Consider the following 12,732-nt stretch of genomic DNA (forward strand, 5'->3'; position numbering starts at 1 on the left):
CAGAGAAAACAGTTCAGATCTGGGGGTCCGGATCAATCCTCTTATGTCTGTGGGACTTTGGGAAAGTTTGTTCATCTCAAGCCTCAGTTTTTGTTTCCTTTTCTAATAAATGAGATATAATTTCCTATAGTATCATACAGAATATCCTTTAACTCATACAATTCAGTGGTTTTTTAATTATATTCACAAAGTTGTACAACCATTACCACCATTTAATTCTAGAATATTTCCATCTCTACAAATAGAAATGTTGTATGCATTTGCAGCCAATTCCTACTCTCCCCACCCCACCAATCCCAGCTCCACTAATCTACTTTCTGTCTCCATGGATTTGCCTATTTTGGATGGTTCGTATAAATGGAATCATATAACATGTTGCCTTTTGTGCCTGGCCTCTTCCACTAAATGTTTTGGAGGATTGTCCATATTGTAGTAGGAATTCCTTTTTATGGCTGAATAATATTATGCTGTATGGATATACCACATTTAATTTATCCATTCATCAGATGATGGATATCTGAGTTTTTTCTACACTTTGGCCATTATGAATAATACTGCTATGAACATTCATTCCATTTTCTTAATTATTTAAAACTGAGGATGTTTCTATTAATTTCACAAGATTGCTGTGAGTCTTAAATGAGATCAGTGCCTGGCACACTAGTTTCTCAGCAAAATATTTATGTTTATCTCTGCTTTAGTTTCCTCAAGATAAGAGACAAGAGACTCAGGTTCAGACAACTTCCAAAGTAAGTTCTGGAACCTCCTGTGTAGAGGTGTAGTATGCCTGACTGGGAGGGTGGAGAGGAGAGAACTGGCAAGGGAATAGAGCTTAATGTTTACAAATGACCACCAGCTTCATACTTGGCTTTGTCTTGAGGGGCCTTTGTCCACCTGCCTGGAGCCCAAGCAACGTTTTTCCCATAGAAATGTGCCACCAACCAGCAGCCAGCTTTCCAGGCCACCCCATAAAAGCAAACTGAACCCTGCTCCTCCATTGATCAAGTCATTTAGCCTTGCTGAAATGTGGTTTCCTTGAATCCATAAAATGGGAATAATCCTTGTCTTGAAGAGTTGGTGTAGAGTTTATACCCTACATAACACTTTCCATCATCTGGCTTATTGCATTTGCTTGTTTCCTCTCTCACTCATGCTATGGAATATAAGCTCCATGAGGACAGGAACTTTGTTGTGTTCACTACTGTTTTCCCAATGCCAAGAACAGTGACTGACACATAGTAGATACTCAATAAAATATGTGTTGAATAAAGAGGTTCTTTCATTCATTATTTACCCAAGATGAGTATATTTCATGCACTCCACAGGGAGGAACAGAGATGAGGAAACCATTCCCTGCCTCCATGGAGCTCTCTTCAGGTTACAGTAACACATATGGTCAAAGCAAGTAGATTGCAATGAGACTTGTTAAGTAGAATGTGAGCCACCACATTCTAGCATCTTGTCTGCTAGATAGCCCCTCCCTGAAGACCTGGTGAATCTGAACTAGACCAGAAATAGATCCCAAGTGATCTAACCTGTGCCCTTACTAGGGCTTGGCTCCTAGGAGGGAGCAGACATTTCTCTACTAGAGAGGAGAAAGAGAGGAAGCAGAAAAAGGGAGTTTCCTTCTTCTCTCCTGGGCTCTAAGCCAGTCAGCCACAGGCAAAACTTTGAAAAGGCCTAAATTTGTCCTAGCTGTATTTCCCTGATCTTGGTCCCACCATACCCAGCCCCCACTGCCTTAAGCCCCTAGGCCTCCCTTCCAAGATTCCAAAAGTAAGAAAATAATTCCTTCCCCTTGCTACAATCCAAAGCTTTCTTGCTTGGAATAATCAGCCCTGGTGAAAGCAATCTGATTGAATTCATTCACATACTGTGGAAACTGCTTCTTGGGACTTCTATTTAAAAGGAAAGGGGGTATCTTGGGCACCTCCGCAGCAGGCCCCAAGCCAATTCCTCTGACTTGTGACTGCCTTTCAGGAAGCTTCCCTTCCTCAGTTTCTCTAAATAGGCTGAGGTGCGGTTGCTGCTGACTTTTTCAACAACATATAGCCACTGTTCATAGGTCCGTGTTTTAAAAGACAATCCTGAACTCACCTTCCTGTCTGGGAGGCATACCCGGGGGAGCAGACAGCCTTCTACCTTCTAACAAGCCAGACGAAGTTGGGAGTAAATCCTCTGGTTGACAGGCTGGTGCTTCCCGGCTGAGCCCCGGGGAGGTTCTCCAGTAGCTCTGGGTGCCCCTTCCCCAGAGGCCTGGCGGGCCAGCTCCTCTGGCCCAATTCTAAGCGAGGGGGTGGCTCCCGTCCGGCGGGGAAGAGGGCTCTGACCTCCACCTCCTTGGGGCCATCTGTCTATCCGTCTCTGAAAATGCCAGCCTCCTATTCTTTCTCCTTTGAAGCCTCTGCTTCGCCTCTTCTCTCTCTTCCTGAACTACTTCGCGCTTCGACCTCAGTCGCTCCGTCTCTGGCTCCTGCATCTGTCTCCGCTCCAGGCTTTCCTCTCGCCTTCTCCGCCCCTCCCCCGCGCTGTCATTCACCCCGCTCCTCTCCGCTCACAGCCAATGGAGAGACCCGGCCGAAACTGAGAGGCTAGCTCGCACCGGGCTTTTTCGCCCGGTGATTGATGTCCCAGAGTCAACGGCGAGCGAGCAGCCTGAGAGGGGAAGGAGCCGCCGGAGAGGGGAAGAATACGGCGCCCCCTCTCTCCTCCCCCCCCCCCCCTCGCCTTTAGCCCTTCTGCGCACTTCGCCTCCAAGTCTCCACGCAGCCAGGAGCCGCTGCCGACTCCGCGCCGCCGCGCGCTGTCCCCGAGCCAAACACAGCGAGTGCCACCGCCCAGGCCCCCCCCGCGGGGCCGGGGTCGGGGGCCAGCATGGAGCACCTGGGTCCTCACCATCTCCACCCGGGCCACGCGGAGCCCATCAGCTTTGGCATCGACCAGATCCTCAACAGCCCAGACCAGGGCGGCTGCATGGGGCCCTCCTCGCGCCTCCAGGACGGAGAATACGGCCTTGGTTGTTTGGTTGGAGGCGCCTATCCTTACGGCGGCGGGGGCCCCGCAGCCGGGCCGGGGGCCGGGGGCGCGGGGGCCTATAGCGCTGGAGGCCCGAGTGGCCCCGGTGGCCCGGCAGGCGGCGGCGGCGGCGCCTGCAGCATGGGCCCGCTGGCCGGCTCCTACAACGTGAACATGGCCTTGGCGGGCGGCCCCGGTCCCGGTGGCGGCGGCGGCGGCGGCGGGGGTGGCGGCGGCGGCGGGGGCGCGCTGAGTGCTGCGGGGGTGATCCGAGTGCCTGCGCACAGGCCGCTAGCTGGAACGGTGGCCCATCCTCAACCTCTGGCTACCGGTTTACCCACCGTGCCCTCCGTGCCTGCCGTGCCGGGCGTCAACAACCTCACCGGCCTCACCTTCCCCTGGATGGAGAGTAACCGCAGATACACAAAGGACAGGTTCACAGGTGAGTCCGGCCCGCGCGCGCCCCGCCTGGCCGCGGCCCCGGCTCTCCTCTCTCCTCTGCCCCGGCGCTCCCCGCAGCCCTCTCTGCGCGCCCGGCCGCCGGGCTCCTCTGGGTGCTTCCCCCAAGTTCAGCCGTCCGCCTCCTCTCTTGCGGAATCGACTAGCTGGAAGAGTTCTCCCAGCCTGGGCCCCTCTCCGTCTCTCCCACAGGATCCCTACTCTGAGAAGTTCTCCCTGACCCCCTCTCGGAGTCCCTGGGCCCAGTCAGGCGGAGGGAAGGGGTTGTAGCTTCGGGACTACCTTCCGCCGGCATTTGTGGCTCGGGGATCTTGGAGAAAGGGGCGCGATGTGAACAAACTGTTTCATCCGTCCTGGCAGACGTTGTCTGGCCGAGGTGGCGAACCCCAGAATCAGACTCAAGGGAAACAGGTTCCCCACCTTCCTTCCCCTACCCTACACACACACACACACACACACACACACACACACACACACACTCACTCACTCACTCACTCACTCACTCACTCACTCACTCACTCACTCACTCCGCGCTCCGAGATCCAGTGCCCGTCGCGCTGCCCGACCCGGTAGAGGCCGTGAACGGGAGTTAAGCCGCAGAGCTGGCCGGCCTTTCTTCCCGGACTGCGGGCCCCGTCCGGGTCAGTGGCAGCGACTAGGCTGAGCCACCCGCTTCATTTTCGTTCTGTCCCGGCTCGGCGTCCTCCGCTCTGGGCCCAGCCTCGTTTCCTCCGGCGTGAATAATGCACCGGCCAGGCCCGTGATCGATCGGCAGCCGAAAGAACCCCTGGGACGATAACGCATTCGGCGGCGGCCGTCTGCCCTCCTCTCCGCTGCCTGCTCTGCGCCTTGCTTCTGCTCGCCTCGGCTGCCTCCGCTCCTGCTTCCGCTCCTGGCACTCAGCTTTTGCTCCTGCGCGGGTCCTTTTCCACGCCGCCTCATTTCCCGCCGCCCTTAGCGTTCCCTGGATGCGAGACTGCGATCTTCCCGCCAGGCCAGGCCCCCAAGTCCGCTGGGAAACAATCCTGAGTTGAGCCTGGGTTCCTGGCAGGGCCTTAGAGAGAAAGGAAGCAGGAGGCACAGGCGGCTGCCTAGATCGACCACGACGTGGGATTCCCGTGGGGCTCGGGCTCCAGGGCCCAACGGTAGAAGGGGAATAGGCAGTTAAAAGCTAGACCCTGGGCTAGGCTCGTGTTCCAGCCTTGAAACCTTGGCCTAGATTCTGGGTCAGTGGCAAAGAGGGGTTGGGGAAAGCATAAGATCCATTCTGCTCTGGGCCTCAAGAAGGGCCCCTGTGCCCCAGCCGAGGTCCTCTAAGTCCTGGGGAGGCAGGGCTTAGTGCCCCATCCTACTCCCCCTAGCCAGGCCAGGCTAATCTTAAAGGGCCCTGATGGAGCACCACCACCACCCCCAGCCTGGAACCACTGGGAACCCACTGGTGGGTACTCCACACAGCCTCCCCTAACCTTGCTTCAGCCCTAAAGAAGGTTCTGAAGGAGTTTATGGCTGTCACCTTATGCATCTGCCTCTGTGCCTGTGCCTGTCGCCTGTGTGTCAGCTTGTCTGGGTCTATAGATCTCAAATTTGTCCCCTGTTGTATGTGATATGTCTGTATGTTGGTGTGTGAATGAGGCCTCAGGTCAGGATCCAGGATTCCTGGCCTTGACCAAGGATGGTCTCTTACTGTTGAGCAGCTTCTCTGAGGCTGGAGGCCTGGGGCTATGGGGGGAATGCGACCTTTAGCTCTCCTCAACATGTCCCTCAAAAAGACTGCGTCTGTGTCTGGGCACATGGGAGCCCAGGGCTAGGGAGGCCTCTGTGGTGGCAGCGGCCTGGCAGCCGCTGGGTGGGGAGCCATTTCAGGCCACAGGCTTGGCGCTGAGGGCTGACAGGAGGACCACAGCCCTGCTTTCGGGGTCTAGCCTCTGGGCTCGCTGACTCGCGGGGTGTCGGGCCTGGGACGCCTCCTGACGCTCTGCCGCTTGCCTCTGCCGTCTGTCTGTCTCTCCCGCTCCAGTGGCCCTCTCACCCTTCACTGTAACACGCCGTATAGGTCACCCCTATCAGAATCGGACGCCCCCCAAGAAGAAGAAGCCGCGCACGTCCTTCACGCGCCTGCAGATCTGCGAGCTGGAGAAGCGCTTCCACCGCCAGAAGTACCTGGCCTCGGCCGAGCGCGCCGCCCTGGCCAAGGCGCTCAAAATGACCGACGCGCAAGTCAAAACCTGGTTCCAGAACCGGCGGACAAAGTGGAGGTGAGTTGGCGGGGAGTGGGCAGCACAGTCTCTGGCTCCAGGCCTCTCCTGGGGAGTTCACACTCCCTCGATCCCTGCCTTCCGATGGTTCTGGTTTGGAGGAGCGGACCGCTCTGCTAGGCTCGCGGGGAGTGTGAAGCAACCTTGACCGGAGAGCCCCCGCTGCTTTGCTTTCTGGCTTTCTGGCCGTTACACTCAGTGCGGTTGTAGACGCGGCTGGTCTCTGCCGCTGCTTGGGGGATACGTCTGGATTTAAGCACAGTCTACGCCGTCCGGGCTTCCGAGATCAGCTAGTCCTGAGGGACTTTTTGTTTGCGCAAACTTACGGGTACAGAGATGCCTTTTCTATCCTGGAGACCGGAGGCAGAATAGCACGCTCCCTGTTTCTGCGCCCCAGCCGGGGCTCCTGCTAGAGCGCCCGGGGCCCCAGACCTTGAGCCTGGGCCCTGCTGTCTCTCTCCTCCCTAGACGCCTGGCCTGGGCGCAGCGGGTGCCCCACCCGGGAAGGGGAAAATCAATCTGCGCCGCCTGCGGCGGGGTTTCCGAGGGTCCCACTGAAAGGGGGATCAATCAGGAGCAGATGGGTATGTGTAAGAGAAACATTTTCTCTTATCCCGTCACACACCCACAGCTACACTCGCTTCCCCCACAAGCAGGCGCTTTCTCCGGTTGAACCCTTTTGCACCCCTGCATCCTCCCGTACATTTGGCCCGCGTGCTGGGTTCCACACACGCCGGGAGTTTCTTGCTAGCTCAGGTCTCGGGCTGGAGAGCGAAAGAGTCTGGGCGAAGTCCCCGGCGCCGGGCAGGGAGGGCCTGGGCCCGGAGGAAGGAATTGGAGTTTCCTCTTTTTCTGAATGAAGGCGAGGAATCTGCCTGAGATTCCGCCACCGTGGCCACAAAGGAAGCTACTGCCCCGAGAGTCTGCTCCCCCCCTCCCCACATTCCTGCTGCTGGGGAAGGGGTGGGGGACGCAGCTCAGACCTCTGGAAAGCTAGGGAGGGAGCGAGGACTGGAGTGGGGAGGCGGAACGCACTCTGGTTCCCAACGCCATCCGGATCGGAGGCTACAGCCTAGGGAAGGGAGTCAGGCAAGCCCTGGGGGATGGGGGGGCGCAGAGAGAAAAATAGTATAGCAGGCTTAGAGAAACTGATACACAAGGTGGGGGGCAAAGATAAAGACCCCACCCAGGGAGAAAATAAAACAGAGAGAGGGTGGACTTCCCTGGTGGTGAAGTCTTATGTATGATAAAGAAAAGCAATAGATGACTGAAACCTTTATTTTCGTTTCAAACAAATTCCCTTAAATTCTGAGAGAAGGAGGAGGTGGGGTGAGAGAAAAACCAGAGAAAAAGACACAAAGCCTAAAGGAAGAGAAAGTTTAAAAATCAGGGAAGAACGGGCAGGCCAGAGACAGAGCGAAAAGGCAAGAAGGGGCGGCGAGAAGAAGGTCGGCGTCCGCTGCTGGGAGAGGCCCTCTCGCTGGCCTTCATCGATCGCCTACAAATTGCTTCTGGAGGCCCCGGGGACTCCCATTAGGTCTGTCCACCTTAGAGACAGACGTTTGAAATCAGTTGACGGGGTGGAGGGGAGGCATTAAATGGAATGTGAGTCATCGCCTCCCTGGACCGCCTCGGAGGAAGCCAGTCGGTCCGGCGGGAATCCCGGCCGGCACAGGGCTTGGCGCAGGAGTTCAGGAGCCTGGGAGAGGTTCGCTGAGAGAAAGGGGGTGAAGAAGTCCATCATGGCAGCTCACATCCACTCGTCCCTGCCTCTGCCCTGGACTGATGGGAAGGGTGAGACCGCTCAGACTTGGGGAGGCTCCTGGTCTTCCTCGGGTCTGGGAAGAAGCAAAGTGCCATCCTAGCTCTGCTGTGCCGTCCAAGGCCAGTGAGGGTGTGGGCCCTGCCTGGAGCCAGAGAGCCCCAACTGCTTGGGCCTAGCGGATCTCTCTACAGCTCCCCCAGAGTACCCCCTATCTACTTTTGTGGTTTCCAGTCTTTGTCGGAGTCAGAACCCTCAAGATAGGGGAGTGCTTTCAAGGGCCCCCAGCTAGAATTGGGGGCCTCGAAGGGGAGCTGCGCTCTCCCAGGCAGTCTCACGGGAGCGCACCCGAAGCGTGGGTAACGGTTTGTCCCCGGTGCAGGCGGCAGACCGCGGAGGAGCGTGAGGCCGAGAGGCAGCAGGCAAACCGCATCCTCCTGCAGCTGCAGCAGGAGGCCTTCCAGAAGAGCCTGGCTCAGCCGCTGCCCGCGGACCCGCTGTGCGTGCACAACTCCTCGCTCTTCGCCCTGCAGAACCTGCAGCCGTGGTCTGACGACTCGACCAAGATCACCAGCGTCACGTCCGTGGCGTCGGCCTGCGAGTGAGCCTATCTGCTACTCTCTGAGAGACCCGAGACCCGGGCCCAGCCAAGGGGTCTCGAGGCCCCCGAGAGCCGGGACTCTCTCGCCCGCCCTCCGCCGCAGACTGCACGCCTCCGGGGATCGCGGCGCCCCTCCGCACCGGCCCGCGCGCTCGCGCCGACGCCGTTTCCTTTGGGGTGGAAAAGAAGAAGAGAGCCCGCAGGAAAGGGACGCGCGGCCGTCTCCCAGATGCCTACGCGGTCCCGCGCCTGCTGGAACTCTTCAGAGTCCTCTGTTTGCGTCTATTTTATTCTGATTTTTAACGTGGGACTGAGAGAGGCAGAAGAGGTGGTGGAAGAAAAGCTGGTGGGGTCCCTAGAGGACAGCATGAGCTGTCATTTGAACTTGCCCTGGGGAAACCCCCTTCTCTGTTCTCCACTCCCCGTAGTAGCCGGCCCACACGGACGTGATTTCACTGTCCCTCCTGGTGTCTCCCCACAGTCACGCACAGGGGCCCTATGGCAGAGTGTCTTGCACACACAGGGTCATAGCCTCCACCCCCTTGGCCCTTACGATCAGGGGTGGCCCGGAGTCATTCTGAACAGCATGGCACTTCTCACCAAAACAAGGCCACAGTCACACTGTGACACACCATCGCACACACAACAGCCACAACAGCGTCACTTGGCCTGCCAGACCCCTATCACACACCCTAGCCGCACCCAGGTACGCACAGGCAGGTTTCCACACAAAAAGCCTATTTCTCCAGATCCTGTTCATAGGGGGGGTTTAAGTTATGCACTTATAAGGTGTTTTCTGTGTAACCTTTTTATAAAGTGCTTGTGTAATTTATGTGAAAAAAAATAATAAAACCCTCCGAATCCGGAGTCAAGGCTGCCTGCTCCTTGCTGAGCCCAGCACCTTGCAGCTACTTGGGTCAGGTGTGAACTGGTGCAGCCAGGGCCGCCCCTTGTACTTAAGTTTGAAGGACATCTTGGGGTCAGGACCTGTCAGGTTCTGGAGAGAGGAAAGGAGGAGGAGGAGAAATGAAGAGAAGGCAGCACTGAGAAAAGTTGGGAGAGCCAGTGTCTTCTGGGACAGTTAGTGCTCAAGATTTGTCTTTGGGAGTGAGAGTTATGTGTGTGCACTGTATGTTTGTGATGGTGTGGACAATCAGGATGTTATACTGACAATGAATGTTTGTATAGTAAGTGTTCAAGTGTGTAATTTTGTATGCAGTTGTGTGTGTTTATTTTGCTTAAGTTGTGAATCAAAACTACCATTATATATACAGACTTGTATTGGTATGTGTGTGATCATGTGTTAATGTGGTTTTTTGGGTAGTTGTATAATCACCCACCAACATCCGTGATTGTTAGTGAATCAGTTGCTAATATTTGTGAGAGTACATACTAGTTTCTCCTTATTAATCTATTTTTGTGTTAAATGTATGAATGTTTATGGTTGTATATCATCTATAACTGGTTGTATGTAATCATGTGTTAGAGGTGTATTTCATTGTATGAGTGATACTTATCTAGGATTGTATATAATTGGAGGAGTGAATTAATGGGGAGTATGGATCACTGTGAATGACATGTCTCTGTGGTGAGTGTGTATGGTACTGTGTGAGTGGGTATAATTGTACACTGCTGGGGTACATGATGGTGGGGTGTGCAGATCCATTGTAGGGGTATACACATCTGCTAGGAGTTTGGGGTTCTAGGACATTACCCAGCAAGCTGCAGAGATTGGAACATTCTATGAGTAATCGGACCAGTGTCTTCTGTGGTGCTTGAAGCAAGACTTCCCAGCTCCCAGACTAGCCTGGCCTAGGAGGGATCTGAAAAACTAACTTCCCGGCGGGACCTTCAGGGAGGCCCCCAGACCACTTTAGCCAGGACAGCAGCCACAGTACACAACACTCCCCATAACATTTAGTCCCCCACGTACCAGACCAATGTCAGGATATACAAAACTGACTTAAGCCTGCTTTTCTGGAAGAAGCTAGGTGGTAGAGGCTTTGGGAAACATGCCATCCTGGGGTAGTGGAGTGGGGACATAGGCTGCTCTTTCTTTAGTGTGGAAGAGTGAGAGAACTTTGTGGCTAAAAACTAACTGTTCATGTAGGCAGAGCAGTCTGAGTGTGCACCCAGACTGGGGTTGAGGGCAGGAGAGTTATGGAAACCATCAGAGCCCTCATCCTGGCCTAGACTGCCCTCTTGGCTCTGCCATATCACAGGATAAAGCACAACAACCTCCAAACCCAAAGAGGCCCAGGAGGAAATTTGGCTAAGTGGGGAAGGGGCACAGCTTGTCCACCCCTATCTGTGCTCCTCTTTGAGCAGGATCTGGGCAGGAGAGGAGGATTCTGAGTCCAAAGGACTTCCAAGATGGAGGGGCTACCCCAACCCCAGACCCACCGGGTGACCAGGCCAGACCCTGACAGTGTGTGGGTTGAGGGGAGAAAGTTCTGGTCTCAAAGCCAGGTCTGCAGTGGGCCTCCTGCCTGTGACGGCGGCGGCGGCATCCAGTACCCGGCCAAGCGAAATCAAAATCCGGAAATGGCCTCCTGGAACCGCAGAATTCTGCTCCTCCTACCTGGGTAGGTCTGGCTCTTCCTCCGCTCCTGTTGAGACTGGAGCTGCCCAGCCCAAACCATTTTCATTTGGTGCGATCTCTCCACCATTTGCGTCTTTAAGAGGCACCTTCAGGGCCTGCCGGTTGCTGTATTCCCGAGTTGCCGACCCCAGGGGAAACTGGGGCCTTCCTCCCACCTCTTGACTCCTGGGACCCTTCAGGCTGGGCGCCCGGGGGCTCCTTGATATTTTCTGGCCACAGACTGTCTAGCCGAGGCAGGAACGGGGAATGGCTGTCTGGCTCAAACTCAACCCCCAAACAGGCTCCCAAGAACCCCGACTCTTCACCAGCACGCCCTCACCCCTGCTCTGGCGAGACATAGCAGGCAAAATGAGGCATAACACACCTCCCCCCCCAAATACCTCCTACGTCCCCCGGTCTTCAACAGCTGGGGTCACACTCAAAACGGCGGGGGCCAGGCCCCTCAGCCCCTCGGCTCTCGGACCCTGTCCAGCTTATTCGGGCCTCTCGGAGAACTGGGCTTCCGCACGCTGGAATCCCGGGCGCCCATCGCGGGAGGCCACCCGACTCCTCTCCCCTCCGCGCTCCGGCTCCCGCTCGCTGTTTCCGGGGCTCCCAGGCCGCCCGGGTCGCGCGCTCTCCCGGGGCCCCTCCCACGCGCTAGGGACCCTGGGCGAGGCGTCCCAGGGGTGTGGGCATACTCCCCGGGGTACTGGGGCCCTCGGAGCTGAAGGACGGCGCACGACTCCCCTCTCTCGGTCGGGAATTCGTTGGGACCGAATCTCGGTGAATCCCGCGTCGGCCGAGAGCCGCGGCGAGGACAGGCTGGGATGGCGGCCGGGCCCGCACACCCCGTCGTCCCAAGGGGACGCGGGCTGGAAGGGAGGGGGGCTGCCAGGGTCACAATCAGGGCCAACTACCCGCCGCACAAAGAAAGCTCACAACTCCGATCTGCCACCGCTCCTGCAGGCGAGCGCCTGTCTCTGTTCAGAAATAGAAAAGGAACAAATGATCCGAATAATGGTGTGTAGAGATGCGGAGGGAGAAGAGGAATTAACGAACCTGTCTGAGCAGAAAGGGCCACATCCTTCCTTGGCTTGAGTGAGCCGACTGCACTGACCAAATTCTGCGGTGAGTGAGCCTTGATCACCCCCTCAGACATGGCTGACTGGGTGGTGGCCTTCTGGGGCCCAGAAACCCAAGCAGGGCTGGGGTCCTAGCGCCCCGTACAGTGCCCCCGCCCCCTGAGGTGGCACACACAGAATCTGGCCTAACCTGTTAACGATAATAGCGGCTTTGTGTGGCCAGATCCGTGCTTGGGAGCTCTATGGGCACGGTCTGAGCACTGCCTCATGAAGCCCCCACCGCAGTGGCAGGTATGGCATCTGCACTGGGCCCAGGACTCAGACAGGCATTCTGTTTGTGGTGTGAGTAACTTGCAGGTGGGCAGGCCAGTTCCAGGTGTATGATACAGTTATGCAGGGATCTCCAGGCTGTGCAGAATTGAGGCAGCTGGGACTCAGAGGACACGCTGCAAGGGGCAGTGGGCTAGAGCTGGGGCCCCAGAGCTGCACTAAGGACCCCTCAGGCCAGATGCTGGAGGAAACCGCCTGCCTTCTGCTCTGTTTCTCCAACTTTGCTCAGGCACACTTGCCCCCCTCCACTTGCCCCCTGCCCCCCACACATACTTGCCCCCCCCAGCCCCACACATTGCCCCCCACACACACACTTGGCCCCCACTGCTCCACACACTTGCCCCCCCCCCCCCCCGCCACTTCCCTTTTACTCCTCCCAGACCCCCGCTCAAGAGTCGGACAAGACTGAGCGACTGAACTGAACTGAGACCCCTGCTCCTAAGCAGCTTCTCACTCTCCTAGGCCTTCCTAATCAGCTCAGAGTTTGGAGCCCAGCAGCCAGGTCAAAGCCTGGGTAGCTAAGAGGAGCTGCTGGCGCGATTTTCCCGCATCGTTCGAATCTGCTGCCGGCCCTGGGAGATCTCTGGAACGGCCCACCTGCACTCACTCCTGGATTCCTTATCCTTGGGAGTCTGATAGGAACA

The 12,732-nt window shown here is 56.7% G+C and overlaps 1 protein-coding gene across 1 annotated transcript; it reads left to right on the forward strand.

The window, feature by feature from the left end:
* The first annotated feature begins 2,635 nt into the window (after positions 1–2,635).
* TLX1 (T cell leukemia homeobox 1) lies at positions 2,636–8,952 on the forward strand. The gene is made up of 3 exons (XM_020870658.2): positions 2,636–3,457; positions 5,528–5,729; positions 7,874–8,952. The coding sequence occupies exons 1-3, from the start codon at positions 2,875–2,877 to the stop codon at positions 8,094–8,096; spliced, it is 1,008 nt and encodes a 335-aa protein (XP_020726317.1). The 5' UTR covers positions 2,636–2,874; the 3' UTR covers positions 8,097–8,952.
* Positions 8,953–12,732: the final 3,780 nt, after the last annotated feature.

Source organism: Odocoileus virginianus, chromosome 7, assembly GCF_023699985.2.
Source record: "Odocoileus virginianus isolate 20LAN1187 ecotype Illinois chromosome 7, Ovbor_1.2, whole genome shotgun sequence".
NCBI classification, from domain to species: domain Eukaryota; kingdom Metazoa; phylum Chordata; class Mammalia; order Artiodactyla; family Cervidae; genus Odocoileus; species Odocoileus virginianus.